At 39.4% G+C, this 15,103-nt stretch overlaps 4 protein-coding genes across 7 annotated transcripts in view; 3 read left to right on the top strand and 1 right to left on the bottom strand.

Moving 5' to 3' along the window:
* LOC135336189 (uncharacterized) overlaps nt 1-15,103 on the bottom strand; it is a 52,236-nt gene that overhangs the window by 14,836 nt on the left and 22,297 nt on the right. Inside the window, exon 23 of one of the 2 annotated variants that reach the window (XM_064531915.1) lies at nt 623-1,177. The exons of the other annotated variant lie outside the window; for it this stretch is intronic. Coding sequence (XP_064387985.1) covers nt 1,140-1,177 — 38 coding nt within the window. The 3' untranslated portion in view covers nt 623-1,139. Of the gene's footprint in view, nt 1-622; nt 1,178-15,103 lie in introns of those variants that run through there. 2 annotated transcript variants of the gene reach the window in all.
* On the top strand, nt 532-4,441 carry LOC135336200 (uncharacterized). The gene is made up of 8 exons (XM_064531935.1): nt 532-750; nt 1,003-1,159; nt 1,232-1,368; nt 1,566-2,864; nt 3,212-3,262; nt 3,426-3,573; nt 3,637-3,772; nt 4,018-4,441. Exons 1-4 carry the CDS (start codon nt 532-534, stop codon nt 1,632-1,634), a joined length of 582 nt encoding a protein of 193 aa, XP_064388005.1. The 3' UTR covers nt 1,635-2,864; nt 3,212-3,262; nt 3,426-3,573; nt 3,637-3,772; nt 4,018-4,441.
* On the top strand, nt 5,678-8,724 carry LOC135336194 (uncharacterized). Of its 2 annotated transcripts, none has more exons than XM_064531923.1 (7): nt 5,678-5,830; nt 6,083-6,252; nt 6,595-6,663; nt 6,933-6,983; nt 7,592-7,739; nt 7,825-7,964; nt 8,275-8,724. In XM_064531923.1, exons 2-7 carry the CDS (start codon nt 6,091-6,093, stop codon nt 8,542-8,544), a joined length of 840 nt encoding a protein of 279 aa, XP_064387993.1. In that variant the 5' UTR covers nt 5,678-5,830; nt 6,083-6,090; the 3' UTR covers nt 8,545-8,724. The 2 variants fall into 2 exon arrangements, with proteins under 2 accessions (XP_064387993.1, XP_064387994.1); XM_064531924.1 differs by having other exon boundaries at nt 5,714-5,830; nt 6,120-6,252.
* On the top strand, nt 9,117-13,413 carry LOC135336191 (uncharacterized). Of its 2 annotated transcripts, none has more exons than XM_064531918.1 (9): nt 9,117-9,263; nt 9,475-9,733; nt 9,986-10,142; nt 10,216-10,352; nt 10,552-11,574; nt 11,637-11,687; nt 11,882-12,008; nt 12,251-12,387; nt 12,995-13,413. In XM_064531918.1, the coding sequence occupies exons 2-9, from the start codon at nt 9,515-9,517 to the stop codon at nt 13,247-13,249; spliced, it is 2,106 nt and encodes a 701-aa protein (XP_064387988.1). In that variant the 5' UTR covers nt 9,117-9,263; nt 9,475-9,514; the 3' UTR covers nt 13,250-13,413. The 2 variants fall into 2 exon arrangements, with proteins under 2 accessions (XP_064387988.1, XP_064387989.1); XM_064531919.1 differs by having other exon boundaries at nt 9,119-9,263; nt 9,507-9,733.

Here is a 15,103-nt window from a genome sequence, read left to right as displayed (position 1 = left end):
CACAAACACACACACACACACACACGCACACGCACATTGTTATCTCTGTGGTAATCATGTATGTAAGACGATACACACGCATGTACGACATTCACATAGGCATCAAGTTACAGCCTATGGTTGAACTCTAACCCACAGGTGGTAGTGATGACAATCGACGAAGCCATAAACTGACAGCCCAACTTCCTGGGCCATTCTCAACATGCAACTAGACACTTTGTAGTTAGGCTATAGCATTATTCAGTCTCAACAGATACTACGCATACAAGAGGAAAACAAGGTAATTAGATATACCCACATGTATAAATAAACATCTTCATCAGTATACTGTGTCAAATTTCATGAATTTGAGATACCTATAATTATATAGTGGACACTATATAGTTTGCTTCTGCGTTAGTTTGATAATGTCCTAGCTATAATAATTGTACCACTATAAGAGTATGAATTGCAAAAGATCAAAGCTATTCCTCAGTTCATAATGTATACAGGCAGCCTGACTTTAGAGAATAAATCAATTCAGAATTAAAAATGGGAGGATCGCTTGGCACACGAAGAATATCAACCACACACGAGGCTAAAGAGGAAGCCACTACCGAGAAAGTGACTAAAGAAGAGGCTGTTACTGAGGAGGCCGCTACTGAGGTGGCTGTTACTGAGGAGGCCGCTACTGAAGTTGCTGTTACTGAGGAGGCCACACGGGTACATCATACAATAAAGGGCATGGAGCTCATGCTTCAACAATTAGAGGTAAGCAAATTGGACTCTTTGAGCTAGCAATTTCTTGATATCAGTTTAATAGTAACACAAAGAGTATTGTTGGGCCATACTGAACAGTAGAAAAACAACCTGAGAGATATAAATTATACGCACTTATTAATACGTAGCTATAATAGAGACAAGTAATGGCCACTCATACATCCTTGAAGTTAGTGTACATATGCTGTATGTTTTATTAGCCATGGTTACGAGCAAGGAGTTAATACACACACAATCATGTAGGTGGTTGAGAGAGCGGAGAGTGACACACCATACTTCAAACTATGGGTGAATTCGAAGGCATTCCCGGCTGATCAGTTGGCATATATCGACACCAGTGAGCAACGAATGCTGTACAATCCTATCACCAATGATGGCAGCTACAAGTCCAACTTGTCCAGTACGTATAACCTGCATGCTGCAGTAGTTACAGAGCTATCTCATAATTTGTTCTGTACATAATTATATGCAGTTGTTATGGTAATGAAGAGGGAGCAGTCGGGCGTCTACACCCTCTCCAGTGTTGTACTGCCCAACAACAACCTCATGCGCACCGGGACGATTATTAAAACAATTGATTCCACTATCTACGATGCAAACTTCCAAATGGTGAGAAAAACACAACGATTAAGCTTTCAGAAAATAATTGAATATCTTCATTGTAACACATGTTATGGCTGTTAGCAAGATACATGCAGTTATACCTTCAAGACATGTATATAATTATATAGCTATATAATAGACAGTTTGATACACACTATATACCCTATATGCAGTCAATTCGTATTTCTCAACTACATGTACAGGGTGCTAGTACCAAATTCACTTTCATTCATCCCCCCAAACGACTCCAAAACCTTTGCAATCTACACTGAAACTGACGACGAGCCTAAACAAAGAGTGTATCTCCTACCGGAAGTTGATAACTTGCAAACAGGCCAGAGGCGATACGTAATTCGAGCTGTGCACACACGGGATCAAGACCCGAAAGGAAAGTACCTATTCAGTACTAGCATTAGTAAGTTTCCCGGAATCAAACCTGATCGACGCAGCATTCTTTGAATAGTTGCTTAAACTTCAAACTGAAACTACTACACTGTTGTTTTTACAATTGTGACTTGTACTGTATTATACAAATTAAAAAAGTCTATTTGTGTTGAGTTTTACCTTCATAAAGTTGTCATAACTTTGTCATACTTTACTGAAATTCGAAGTTTCATATACCATTGGATTCCTTGTTAAAAAGCGCTTTTATATCTATTGTGCTGTAGGTAGAGCTGATAAGCTTCAACCAACTAAAAGTTAGCATTTTCCATGTAGAAGTCCCTAGCATATTTCTCAACCACATGCATAAACCATAAATGAAACCAAAATTGACCACATAACTTCCGGGGCCGAACTCAAAGCAAATAGACTTTAGTATGATCACATGATAACATTTATTATCTGAAAAAGCTATAAAACAGTTATATGTAAGTGCTGGCATGGGTGAATCTATGAGAGACCATAATTATATTGAGTTATAGGAACATCTAAAATCAAAGGTAAGAGTATTTATGGCTCCGGACACACACATGCACACGCACCCACATATATAGGTTTAACGGTTGACTGAATAAACAAACTAAACCACTATACAGCCCATAACAACCACAAAATATTTGCAATCTGAATGTTATACTAAGATGGGCTGGGGAAAGCACTGAAAAGCATGGCAACAATTAAAGCGAGTGGGGAGAACCGTACATCAATCCAATATATACAAGCCCACGCATTTCCTTATTCACAGGCCATATACAGTACAATACTTATTGTATCAGCAATTAGAACGAACAATATTTATGGCGCTGGATACACAGACACACATCTGCATTGTTAGAATGGTTAAACGAATGAATGAGCTTATGAATGAATGAGCTTATAAGCCACATACTACAATATTCATATTATAGTAGGCACGCACACCTGGTTTTGTTAGTGGTTGCTATATAAAGCATCAATCTTAGCCTTACTCTATTCGGCAAACAAGAGCATATCCAAGACAACAAAGAATGGCTACCACCACACAGAGGCATCTTACAATCCACGTCAACGTAGAAACAGACGTAAGTAATTATATGCAGTGTAGTACACAATGATAACAGTGCAACTATATATATAGCTCTCATAAAAACCATCCTAGCATAATTTCATACAACCTCTCTATAATTATATAAAATAACACTTCTTTGCATTTGCATGGCACCATTAATATTATTATACCTCCCACCAAAAGACAGCCTCTCCATACAATCTATTTGGACAAAGTAGCTGCTCTCAAAGTATTCTATATCTGTATGCCGCTTCCACTGAGATATATAGGTAACAGAGTATACATGCATCTATAATCATATACTGCATAATAGATTGCATAATATATACACAACATTTGCATGCACATGCATGCATGCAGAATGAAAGTTCGTTCAGGTTGGACCTGGGTGATCCACTCGGTGCAGATGATGTAAGTTAAATCAGCATGCTAAGTAGCTGTATACATGCATGGCAACCATTGTGTACAATCATGCATGCCATATGGTATTATCTAGACTATATATATGCAATCAGAATTGAATATGTGTATATAGCCCCAATTGAATTAAAATGTTCGTACAATGCACAAACAGTTGGCACAAGAGACTTCTACACCTGATTCGGGTAAATTGTTTGCAATGAGATTCCCAAGCAGAGAGAGCAACGACCGATTCGCCTATATTGACACGTACAACGACGTATTAAGGTATGACAGTGATGACGAGAAAAGAGGGCTATCAGGCAAGTCAATCTATATAGCTGTCCAAAGATCGCCCAAGCTAATTTTTTGTATGTCACATGCAGCAATCATGCGCATAAGAAATGTGACTGATACTACAAACCCCAGATATCGCCTGTCAACAATCGTCAATCCTCTCTCTTTCCTAACACCTGTTGGGACTCATCAGTGAACGGATATCAACTGATGGGATACTCATATGTACGTTTGTGGAGGGGATGGGGCTAAGGGGAGTTGAGTTTACAGTAATGGGTATAATTACACTAAATAGCGCATGCATTTTCCAATGGATAGAAGATCACTACAATTATATAATTATATGACTGTATAAAATGTCCATTTTCCGGGTGAGAGCTATAATTATATATAGGTAAACATTTCATACTATAAGTCCTCCCGCTATAATTATTACATGCAAGCTGAGTACTTGTGCCTTCCCCATGCAGTTCTTTGGTGAAACAATACCGACACAATTTGAAGTTCAAAGTGGAACGGTACAAGGTCGCCCAGATTCTACGTCCACATTGCTTTCATTTGCAGCACAAGGCATGAAAAGTTCATGTCCAAAAAAGTATCTCACACCACAAGAAATAATGGACCAAGGTGTTCGAAGGCCACAAGTTGTTGGGTCGAATCATCTAGGTTACAATACGCAAGTGTATCTTGTTGGTAACTACACATACGACACGCTGCCGATTCATAACAGCAATTGACTCAAAGAAATATTGGACAGTGACGATACACTTATAGAGTGTGAATATTGTTAGACAATTATTGTTAAATTAGTTTTGTCAGTGAAACTAAAATATACACTGCACGTATGTACGTATGATTATGTACGAAATAGACTTAGTTGATGTTATTTCAAAACATTAAAAGTGCTGCCTTAATTTATAAGCATTCATTGGGGCGAGCGAAGCGAGTCCCTCTACCTATAGTACTCAACATAGCAATTTTATCAATCAAACAGTTTTGTTCTGGTCTGTTATCATTCTAAGTGGGTGCTGGCCAATAGAGATGAATGTCATTAATTTATTAAAGTGGGTGTTGGCCACGCCTCTCAGTCAATCTGGTGTGTGAAAGTTGAGTGGGTGTGATAAATCCACTTGAGATACTGCAATCTGATTAATTGGAGCTGGTGGATAGGCTTGATTCCCAACCTCCTTCCATGCAACGGTGGAGGGCGGTGCCGCCCGATTATAGCATACCTACATTCAGCAACAAAGCTCAGACAAGACACAGATACACTTGAGGCCATGCACAGCACGCCAGCAGCAGGTCAGAGCATGCAGCTCATGCAGAAGGGAACTTTCTGAGCCTGAGGCCACACAGGCATGCCTGCAGGAGGTTACTGCAGTATACTGCTAAAACTACTTGTGTTTCATGAAGGATAGTTCACAGTTACTGCTTGTACTTGGGTATACAGAAAGAACATATTAATTATGGTCTCAGGGTTTTGTGATAATAAACCTTGCTCTTAACCTGCTTCGCTCTTATATTGTTAGGTTATACAGCCATGCAGCTCTTTCCCATGTAGTTACGTGCATGCAGCTTGGACAGTTCCAATAATTATAGTGACTATAACAGCTAGCTAGAGGAAGGCTGCCTTAGCTATAAGAATGTGTATTTTCAGATCTATCAACTTAATGCAAAGTGGACACACACACACATAATTATATGCACGTTACTATCTCCATGGTAATTATGTATATATATATATGTAAAATGATACACATGCATTGGAAGTTGATCATCTAATTACAGCTGAACCCATCAGAGGAGGTACGACATCCGCAAGTCTTAAAGACCTACATTCCTATATCCAGGTCAAAGTTCAATAGCACATCAAACGAAATGATTCTCATAGCAACTCCAGGCATCCCTCCTGAAGCTGAAACGATTGGTTGATTAGCTATAACCTAGATCAAACAGTGCACGAATCACACTCTTGGCAGCTAAAATAGCCCATGCAGTGCTTGTTTGGCAGGTAACACGTAATTAAACTTTGACCTAAGGAATGTGAGTCTAAAACACTTCCTTTGACTCGCGGATGTTGTACCTCCTCTGAGCTGAACCTGTGGGATTACATTACCACAAGTATGCAACCGGTGGTAATAACAATATAGGTGAAGCCATAAATTGACCACACAAGTTCCTGGGCCATGCCATATAAATTAACTACAAAATTTCCTGGGCTATTCTCAACGTAAGGTAAGAAAGACTCAGTCTCAACAGATACTACTCAAGTGGAAAATAAAGGTAATTAGATATGCCCACAAACATGCATCTTACCGTTATGCCTTAATGAATACCAAATAACTATACATTATGCTAAACTGATTTGAGACCCTATAGTGGGGCACTATAGTTTGCTTTTATGTTAGTTTGAACTATAAGGTGCTGTATTTTTTATGAATAGCAAAAGATCAAACCTGTACCATTATGCCTCAGTTTATAATATTATTATAATTGCCTGACTTAAATAATATAATAATTATATATACAACTCAGAATTAAAAATGGGAGGATCACTTGACACACAAAATAGATCAACCACACACGAGGCTACCGAGGAAGTTGCTACCAAGAAAGTAGATACTGAGGAGGCCACTACTGAAGCCATGGCTACTCCAAAACAGCCTGCCCCCGGTCATCATACAAAAATGGGCACAGATTCAGAGGTAAGCATGCAAGTTGGGAGTTGGCAAATTTCCTGATACACTGAGTTTTAGCGATATTGTTTAATTAATGAAATGTTAGTACCGTAGTTATTATAACAAATGTTCTAGTATATTGAGCCTATTATAGATCTGAGACACGTATATACGTGATATACGAGCTGCACTGTTCAGTATAGCCATTATAATTATAGACTTTGAGCATTGGGAATCGGTATATACAATTGAACTATACAATTATGACACGCATGCACCTGGTTTTGTTAGTGGTTGCTATATTATTATTATAGCCCATGCATAAACACACACACTCTTAGCTCTAATCAGCAAACAATCTTTTTGCAGCAAACAAAACAACAAGAAAAGGACCCCACACAGAGGCATCTTACAATTCACGTCAATGTAAATACAGACGTGAGTGGAACATGCATAATCATTAATTTTTTATAATTATAAACAGTGTACCATGCATTCTAGCGTATAGGACATGCAGCCTCTTTATAAGTGACACTATAATTATATAGCTCTTCATGGTACCATCAGTATTAGTATTTATTTATACTTCCCACCAGAAGACAGTCTATCCATAATTATAGAACAGAAGTGCATGGCTCCTCCCATATGGAATACATATTTATATATGCTCCAAATGCATGCTGCCAGCGCATAATTATATCATGCAGTTTGAAAGTTCGTTTGAATTGGACCTGAAGGATCCACTCAGTGCAGACGGAGTAAGTTAAATCAGTGTGCTACGTAGCTATATACTATAATAGTTAGACACTGTTTAGGAAGTTTCTACATGATTTAGAAGCCCAAAGGAAGGGCTAGCTCTGGTTGTAGTATCCCGAACGTAGTGAGGGTTCTCCTAGCCCTGAGGGCTTCTAAATCATGTGGAAACTTCTTAAACATGCAGTGTCTAAGCATTTTAGATCATAGCAACCATGAGTATCTAGCCAATCAGATTTATCTCTATTATCTCTAATGATTTTCTAAGTAAGTACATGATTTTCTAAGTAAGTATACATGATTTTCTAAGTTGGAAAAAACACTTCCTTTAGCCAATCAGATTGCAGTATTTATGGCAAATATGATCTAAACATAATTATGGCCACCAATTTTTACATGCATGTATGCAAAATAACCAATCAGAATAATTACGTATTAGAATTATATCACCTCCGGTTGCTATATACCAGTTTTGCCACAAATATACTGTATACAGTAATACATGTATTTAAATTAATGTAGTTACATCACTAGCATGCATGCATACATATATACAATCATGGGTGCAGATGAGAATTTGCAATCAACATTTGTACACCATATATACATGCAGCTTGCACAAGAGACTTCTACTACTCGTCAGGGTAACCTGTTTGTAATACGGTTCCCAAACGTTGGTAGCAGTGGCCAGTTCGCCTATGTCGACACGTACAATAACGTACTGAGATACGGCAGTGATGACGACAAATTAGGGCTATCAGGCAAGTCAATCTTTATAGCTATCCAAAATCTGTTTTTGTGCCACACGCATATACAACTATTCAATCACATGACTGTCACATGCAGCCGTCTTGAGCATAACAAACAAGACACCTGGAAGTGTTACTAAGGATACCCAATACCACCTGTCAACAATTGTCAACCCTTTCTCTTTCCTAACACCTGGTGGGAGCGTGGAAAAATATACTCAAATGACATACAGAAATGTACGTTTCTCCAGAGAATGGGAGAGGGGGAGTAGTATATACAGCAAAGAACCTCCACCCCTTTTCCCCTTGTGTGTTTGTTTACCTGTGTGCACTTTCACTTCACTATAGTGTTCCTTAAACATTGGTTTTATATTTCATTGCAAGGATATTGAGTATTGCATCATACCATTTGCAACGGGGGATGTTATGATCGCTATAAAATGTGTGTTTTCCGAGTGCCGGAGAAGGTACTATATATACTATATATAGGACCCCCCCCGCTATAATACAAGAAATGCATGAGAGTGACTCATACTTCCCCACACAGTTCTTTAATGGGGATGGAACCGATCCAACCACACGATTTAAAATCACAAATGAAGATGGAGGAAAAGAAACATGTCTTTCGTTTTCAGCGCTAACAGCGGATCACAAGCCGGTGACAAATGGATATCTCATGCCAGCTTCTGTCTCGGACGGGCCAAAACAGGTTGAAAGGCCATTAGTCGTCGGCTCGGCTGGACCAAATTACAATACGGAAGTGTATCTTGTCGGTAACTACACATACGACACACTGCCTGTTGATAGGAGCAATTGACTCCACTAAGCAAAGGAAATTTGACTGTGACAAATGCACTTAGAGTGTGGACAATAGCTTATAATTATTAGTTTTGTAAAATAATATTATAGCATAAGCATATACTGTAGTATGTATATAATTTATGTGTACTAAAATTGATTGTTGGTGACTTCAAAACAATAAAAAGTGAGTAAGTGAGCATAATTATACGAACGATCACAAGAGTCATAGTGTACCTTTAGCATTCATCATCATAGTTACATGATGTATACTATAATAGTACGTTTACAGGTCATTATACCTACTAATACGTACAAATGGAATGCAAAAGATGCTATATAGCTCCGTCTACAATACACTATCTGATAAAAGATTGATGCAAATAATGATAAGCAAAATTAAAAGAGGTGTAATGATCCTCGTACAAGTATTCCAGTTGGAAAAGTGGACACACGCACACAAACACACACACACACACACACGCACACGCACATTGTTATCTCTGTGGTAATCATGTATGTAAGACGATACACACGCATGTACGACATTCACATAGGCATCAAGTTACAGCCTATGGTTGAACTCTAACCCACAGGTGGTAGTGATGACAATCGACGAAGCCATAAACTGACAGCCCAACTTCCTGGGCCATTCTCAACATGCAACTAGACACTTTGTAGTTAGGCTATAGCATTATTCAGTCTCAACAGATACTACGCATACAAGAGGAAAACAAGGTAATTAGATATACCCACATGTATAAATAAACATCTTCATCAGTATACTGTGTCAAATTTCATGAATTTGAGATACCTATAATTATATAGTGGACACTATATAGTTTGCTTCTGCGTTAGTTTGATAATGTCCTAGCTATAATAATTGTACCACTATAAGAGTATGAATTGCAAAAGATCAAAGCTATTCCTCAGTTCATAATGTATACAGGCAGCCTGACTTTAGAGAATAAATCAATTCAGAATTAAAAATGGGAGGATCGCTTGGCACACGAAGAATATCAACCACACACGAGGCTAAAGAGGAAGCCACTACCGAGAAAGTGACTAAAGAAGAGGCTGTTACTGAGGAGGCCGCTACTGAGGTGGCTGTTACTGAGGAGGCCGCTACTGAAGTTGCTGTTACTGAGGAGGCCACACGGGTACATCATACAATAAAGGGCATGGAGCTCATGCTTCAACAATTAGAGGTAAGCAAATTGGACTCTTTGAGCTAGCAATTTCTTGATATCAGTTTAATAGTAACACAAAGAGTATTGTTGGGCCATACTGAACAGTAGAAAAACAACCTGAGAGATATAAATTATACGCACTTATTAATACGTAGCTATAATAGAGACAAGTAATGGCCACTCATACATCCTTGAAGTTAGTGTACATATGCTGTATGTTTTATTAGCCATGGTTACGAGCAAGGAGTTAATACACACACAATCATGTAGGTGGTTGAGAGAGCGGAGAGTGACAAACCATACTTCAAACTATGGGTGAATTCGAAGGCATTCCAGGCTGATCAGTTGGCATATATCGACACCAGTGAGCAACGAATGCTGTACAATCCTATCACCAATGATGGCAGCTACAAGTCCAACTTGTCCAGTACGTATAACCCATGCATGCACGGCAGTTATTGAGCTATCTCATAATTTGTTCTGTACATAATTATATGCAGTTGTTATGGTAATGAAGAGGGAGCAGTCGGGCGTCTACACCCTCTCCAGTGTTGTACTGCCCAACAACAACCTCATGCCCACCGGGACGATTACTAGAACAATTGATTCCACTATCTACGATGCAAACTTCCAAATGGTGAGAAAAACACAACGATTAAGCTTTCAGAAAATAATTGAATGTCTTCGTTGTAACACATGTTATGGCTGTTAGCAAGATACATGCAGTTATTCCTTCAAGACATGTATATAATTATATAGCTATATAATAGACAGTTTGATACACACTATATACCCTATGCATGCAGTCAATTCGTATTTCTCAACTACATGTACAGGGTGCTAGTACCAAATTTACTTTCATTCATCATCCAAACGACTCCAAAAATTTTGCAATCTACACTGAAATTGACGACGACCCTAAACAAAGAGTGTATCTCCTACCGGAAGTTGACAAGGAGCAAATAGGTCAGAGACGATACGTAATTCGAGCTGTGCAGACAAAGGATCAAGACCCGAAAGAAAAGTACCTATTCAGTACTAGCATTAGTAAGTTTCCCGGAATCAAAGATGAACATGATGTAGTGGGCGTTACTGAGGAGGCCGCTACTGAGGTGGCTGTTACTGAAGAGGCCGCTACTGAGGAGGCTGTTACTGAGGAGGTCACTACTGAGGTGGCTGCTACTGAGGAGGCCGCTACTGAGGTGGCTGTTACTGAGGAGACTGTTACTGAGGAGGCCGCTACTGAGGAGGCTGTTACTGAGGAGACTGTTACTGAGGTGGCTGTTACTGAGGAGACTGTTACTGAGGAGACTGTTACTGAGGAGGCCGCTACTGAGGAGGCTGTTACTGAGGAGGCCACTACTGAGGTGGCTGTTACTGAGGAGGCCGCTACTGAAGTTGCTGTTACTGAGGAGGCCACCACCGAGGAGGCCACTACTGAGGAGACTGTTACTGAGGAGGCCGCTACTGAGGTGGCTGTTACTGAGGAGGCCGCTACTGAGGTGGCTGTTACTGAGGAGGCCACTACTGAGGAGGCCACTACTGAGGAGACTGTTACTGAGGAGACTGTTACTGAGGAGACTGTTACTGAGGAGGCCACTACTGAGGAGGCCACTACTGAGGAGACTGTTACTGAGGAGGCCGCTACTGAGGTGGCTGTTACTGAGGAGGCCGCTACTGAGGTGGCTGTTACTGAGGAGGCCGCTACTGAGGTGGCTGTTACTGAGGAGGCCGCTACTGAGGTGGCTGTTACTGAGGAGGCAGCTACTGAGGAGACTGTTACTGAGGAGGCTACTACAGATGACACTGAGGAGGCCATAAAAGCAGCACCCACAAAAGTTATCATTTATGTCGGCGGAGTAAGTAGTTACAATGCTTGCATGTATTGCTGATCATGTGATAAATATTTGTTGCTTCTCAGTCGACAGGTTATATCACACTTATGGAATCAAAAGCTTTAACAGAGAGAGAGGTATATCAAATTATTAGTAGGACATGTAGCATGCAGTGTAGGCAGTCTGAAAGTTGATAATACCTTAAATGAGCAAAATATCTAAGTGTATCACATAATTAGAGGGTTGCCTTAATTCGAATGTATACGTACGTATATAATTTATAGTGATCCTATTATAATAAATAGTCTCACACAATTATGTTGCTATGCAGCTAGCTACTATGCCTGACAACACGTTGTATATTGCGAAGTTTTCAAATGTGAAGAATCAGGCGGCATATCTCAACACTTCCAAGCGCACGTTGAGTTACAGATTCCCTGAAAATTCAGATTATTCAGGTACATTAGTACATTTATACATGTTCTGCATGGGTAGCTATACTTAATTGCGCAGATCTCAGCTAATTTGTGTACAAGTTGTTAGGGCGATTAATTGTGGGTGAATGTATATGTATATAAGAAAGCAATTGCAAAAACATGGCACAGTGAGTATATGCATGCTGCTTCAAATAATAGTTTATACTATAATATTATTATAATGATGTAACTCAACCGTGGATGCATGCGATATTGCACTGCAGTTTTTATGATGATCAATAATGATGGCAACGAAACTAACAACAAATACTACTGGACAACCTTCGTCCAGCAATCCCAATACCTGTCTGTTACAAAACTCCGGCAGAGCAATGATAAAAATCACCTCTCATTCATTCCAGTAAATAAATTAATGTGTATATATATACTCAAGCACTTAATGCAGTATCAGGGAATGTATAATATGCATGTATAGATACAAAACTTGTGATCAGTATTGTATAGTCGCCCTATATAAGCAGGACACCCTCTATAGTACAGTTAATGGGACATATAACTGCTCCGTAGCATATGTGTGCTAGCAAGACACATGCATCTTTGTATTACATCAATTGATGATCTGCCTAAGGGTTAATTATACCGCTAATTATTCAGCAAAGTATGCTAAGTATATTACCGTATAGCGGGTAATTTCGTGGGGTAAAATATTTGTTATTTTCGTGGGCAGGCTGACCTCCACGAAATTTTATCGTAGGCGTGGCTTATCTGAACTTAGGAATGCCGTGCAGCCACGAGACTAAACGAAATTTTTACTTACGAAAACTACCGTTTCTCGAGTTGAACGAATTTTTTACCCCACGAAACTTACCCGCTATACGGTAGTTAATGTACAGTGTAGAGGGGTTACGCCCTCGTAGTCAGGAGGTGTGGTTTACTGTCATAAACCCCGAGGCACTGCATGTGTAATAATTAATTATAAGCTAATAATGTAACATTTCTTTGCTTAGGGAAAAAAACCTATTTGGGAAGTGAACGGTCAGAAAGGCAAACCTACTGCTCTGGCTTTCAAGCAATTCTTTGATGGTAAAACTTACTATCTAAGCACATTTGAGGACGACGAAATGAAGGACGTAGTGGGCGTTACTGAAGGACCACTTTCTAAAGCTACATACCCTATCAGGATTCACCAAGTGCTAAATTACACCTCCGATGATCTACCATTTGAGACTGTGGTGCCTCCAGAGTGTGGAAGTACGGACTGACATGGCGGTAGCATTAAAATCATTGAGTAGAGAAAGAAGTAAACAGTATAAATTATACGATATTTGAATTAGTGACTTAGTGACTTAGTTATTTCAGATTTTATGCTTCTAGTTGCACGGTACATGATTTATTTCTACATACAATGCAATGATTTATGACAAAGCTTAACACTAAATTATTGCATGCATATGGCACTAAAGCAAACACGTACAAGGTGAAAATCATGCATACAAGTTGAGGTGGGGGTGGGGATGTGCCCAGGGCACTTCGCTATAATTATAATTATTTTATGCAGGAAATGTATATAAAACAGCTATTGTATGAGTACAATGTACTGTGACCTCACATCCTATAGGGGACATCCTGCGTGGTAGTAGAGTCTATACACTGCATGTATTGTGATAATTATTATCAACAGGGCCCTTAATTAGGCGCCACTCACAGGTACAATGAATGGAGGGGGAGGGGAGGGAAGGGCTTCCTGTTATGCCACCACTTCTAATAGACGGCATGTCTGAACTACTACTGATAACAGCCGTTTGTTTACTAGCCCGTATCCTGCACGGAAACCATGCATGCACACATTATAGAGCCAACCTCAAATTTAACACACATCTAGGGTCCTCAAGAGTTTGAACAAATAATTATGGTAAAGGTTTCCACTTTTGTTTAGTGCAATGATTGTGTGCAATGAGTGTAAGCTGCGTGTATAGGCTCTATAGCCTACTGGATTTTATTCGACAACGAAGCATTGTTGAGAAACTCTGCCAATTTTTATGAAGAGACTATCCATGCAGGGGAACCTTTATTATAACAAACACATTGGGGAAACGTGATCGAATGGAGCAATAGCTTATATAGCTGCTAATTTTGTATTGTGAATGACAGCATTGGATGGATACTGTTCTTAATCCATCAAAAAGGGACACTGATCACATGGTGTATGGCTGCATGGTGTTGAATGGGTTCTATTTGGCCTCAAGCAAAACAATGGGGAGAGCACCCACCAGTCTATATGCAGTAATGCCATGACAACAGGTGTGTTGGAATGTTAATGGAAGCACGAAGCTTAAGCCAGTTTCCGCCCTATTTGCTTAAAATTGAAAATCTGTCATAATTGTATTAAACTATACTAGATAAACGTAGGTGATACTACGACACCATACTGAAGTGCTTATACAGTGTGTACTATATAGCCTGGTAGGAGTAACAATAATTTATTAATGCAAGAGACGTACGTGTGCTCACAATTCATGAAGCTTGCACCAATTTAATATCCAAAACACTCCTTAATGCGTTAATATGCACACATGCATGTGAAAAAGCATTAATTTGTTATTTAATCTGATACGGAAAGCCCTAACCACAGGTGCTTAGAAGTGGCTTAAACACAACCACCTAATTAGTAACAGCCAGGTGGCGCCGCAAAAACAACAAAAACAAATCATCTCCGTAATTATACACAAAGGTGAAAAAGCCTTTGTTCTGATATGGAGAAATGTGTATGGGTGGTATTTATCAAACTCCATATCATGGTTTCCTGGTCACTAAAAGTGAAGACAAATCTATTTCTTTACGCACGCATCATTACAAATGACATCTATAGCTGGAACATGTTTGACTTGAAACAGTAGCCATACAACCCATAACCACAGATGCTTAGAAGTGGCTTAAACGCAATCATCTAATTAGTAACTGGTAATCAAAAAACAGGATACGATAAAATGCCTCTGCAACCGCACACGGTATAATTGTTTGTACGAAGCCTGTTTCCTCCTTGTGTTGACAGAATTGCAAGCACACAACTATCACATTTCTCATGCATGCATGCATGAACAATAATTCTTCCCAAC

The sequence above is a fragment of the Halichondria panicea genome, chromosome 5, assembly GCF_963675165.1.
Source record: "Halichondria panicea chromosome 5, odHalPani1.1, whole genome shotgun sequence".
In the NCBI taxonomy this organism is placed as follows: Eukaryota; Metazoa; Porifera; class Demospongiae; order Suberitida; family Halichondriidae; genus Halichondria; species Halichondria panicea.
This window is presented reverse-complemented; position numbering and strand designations above follow the sequence as displayed.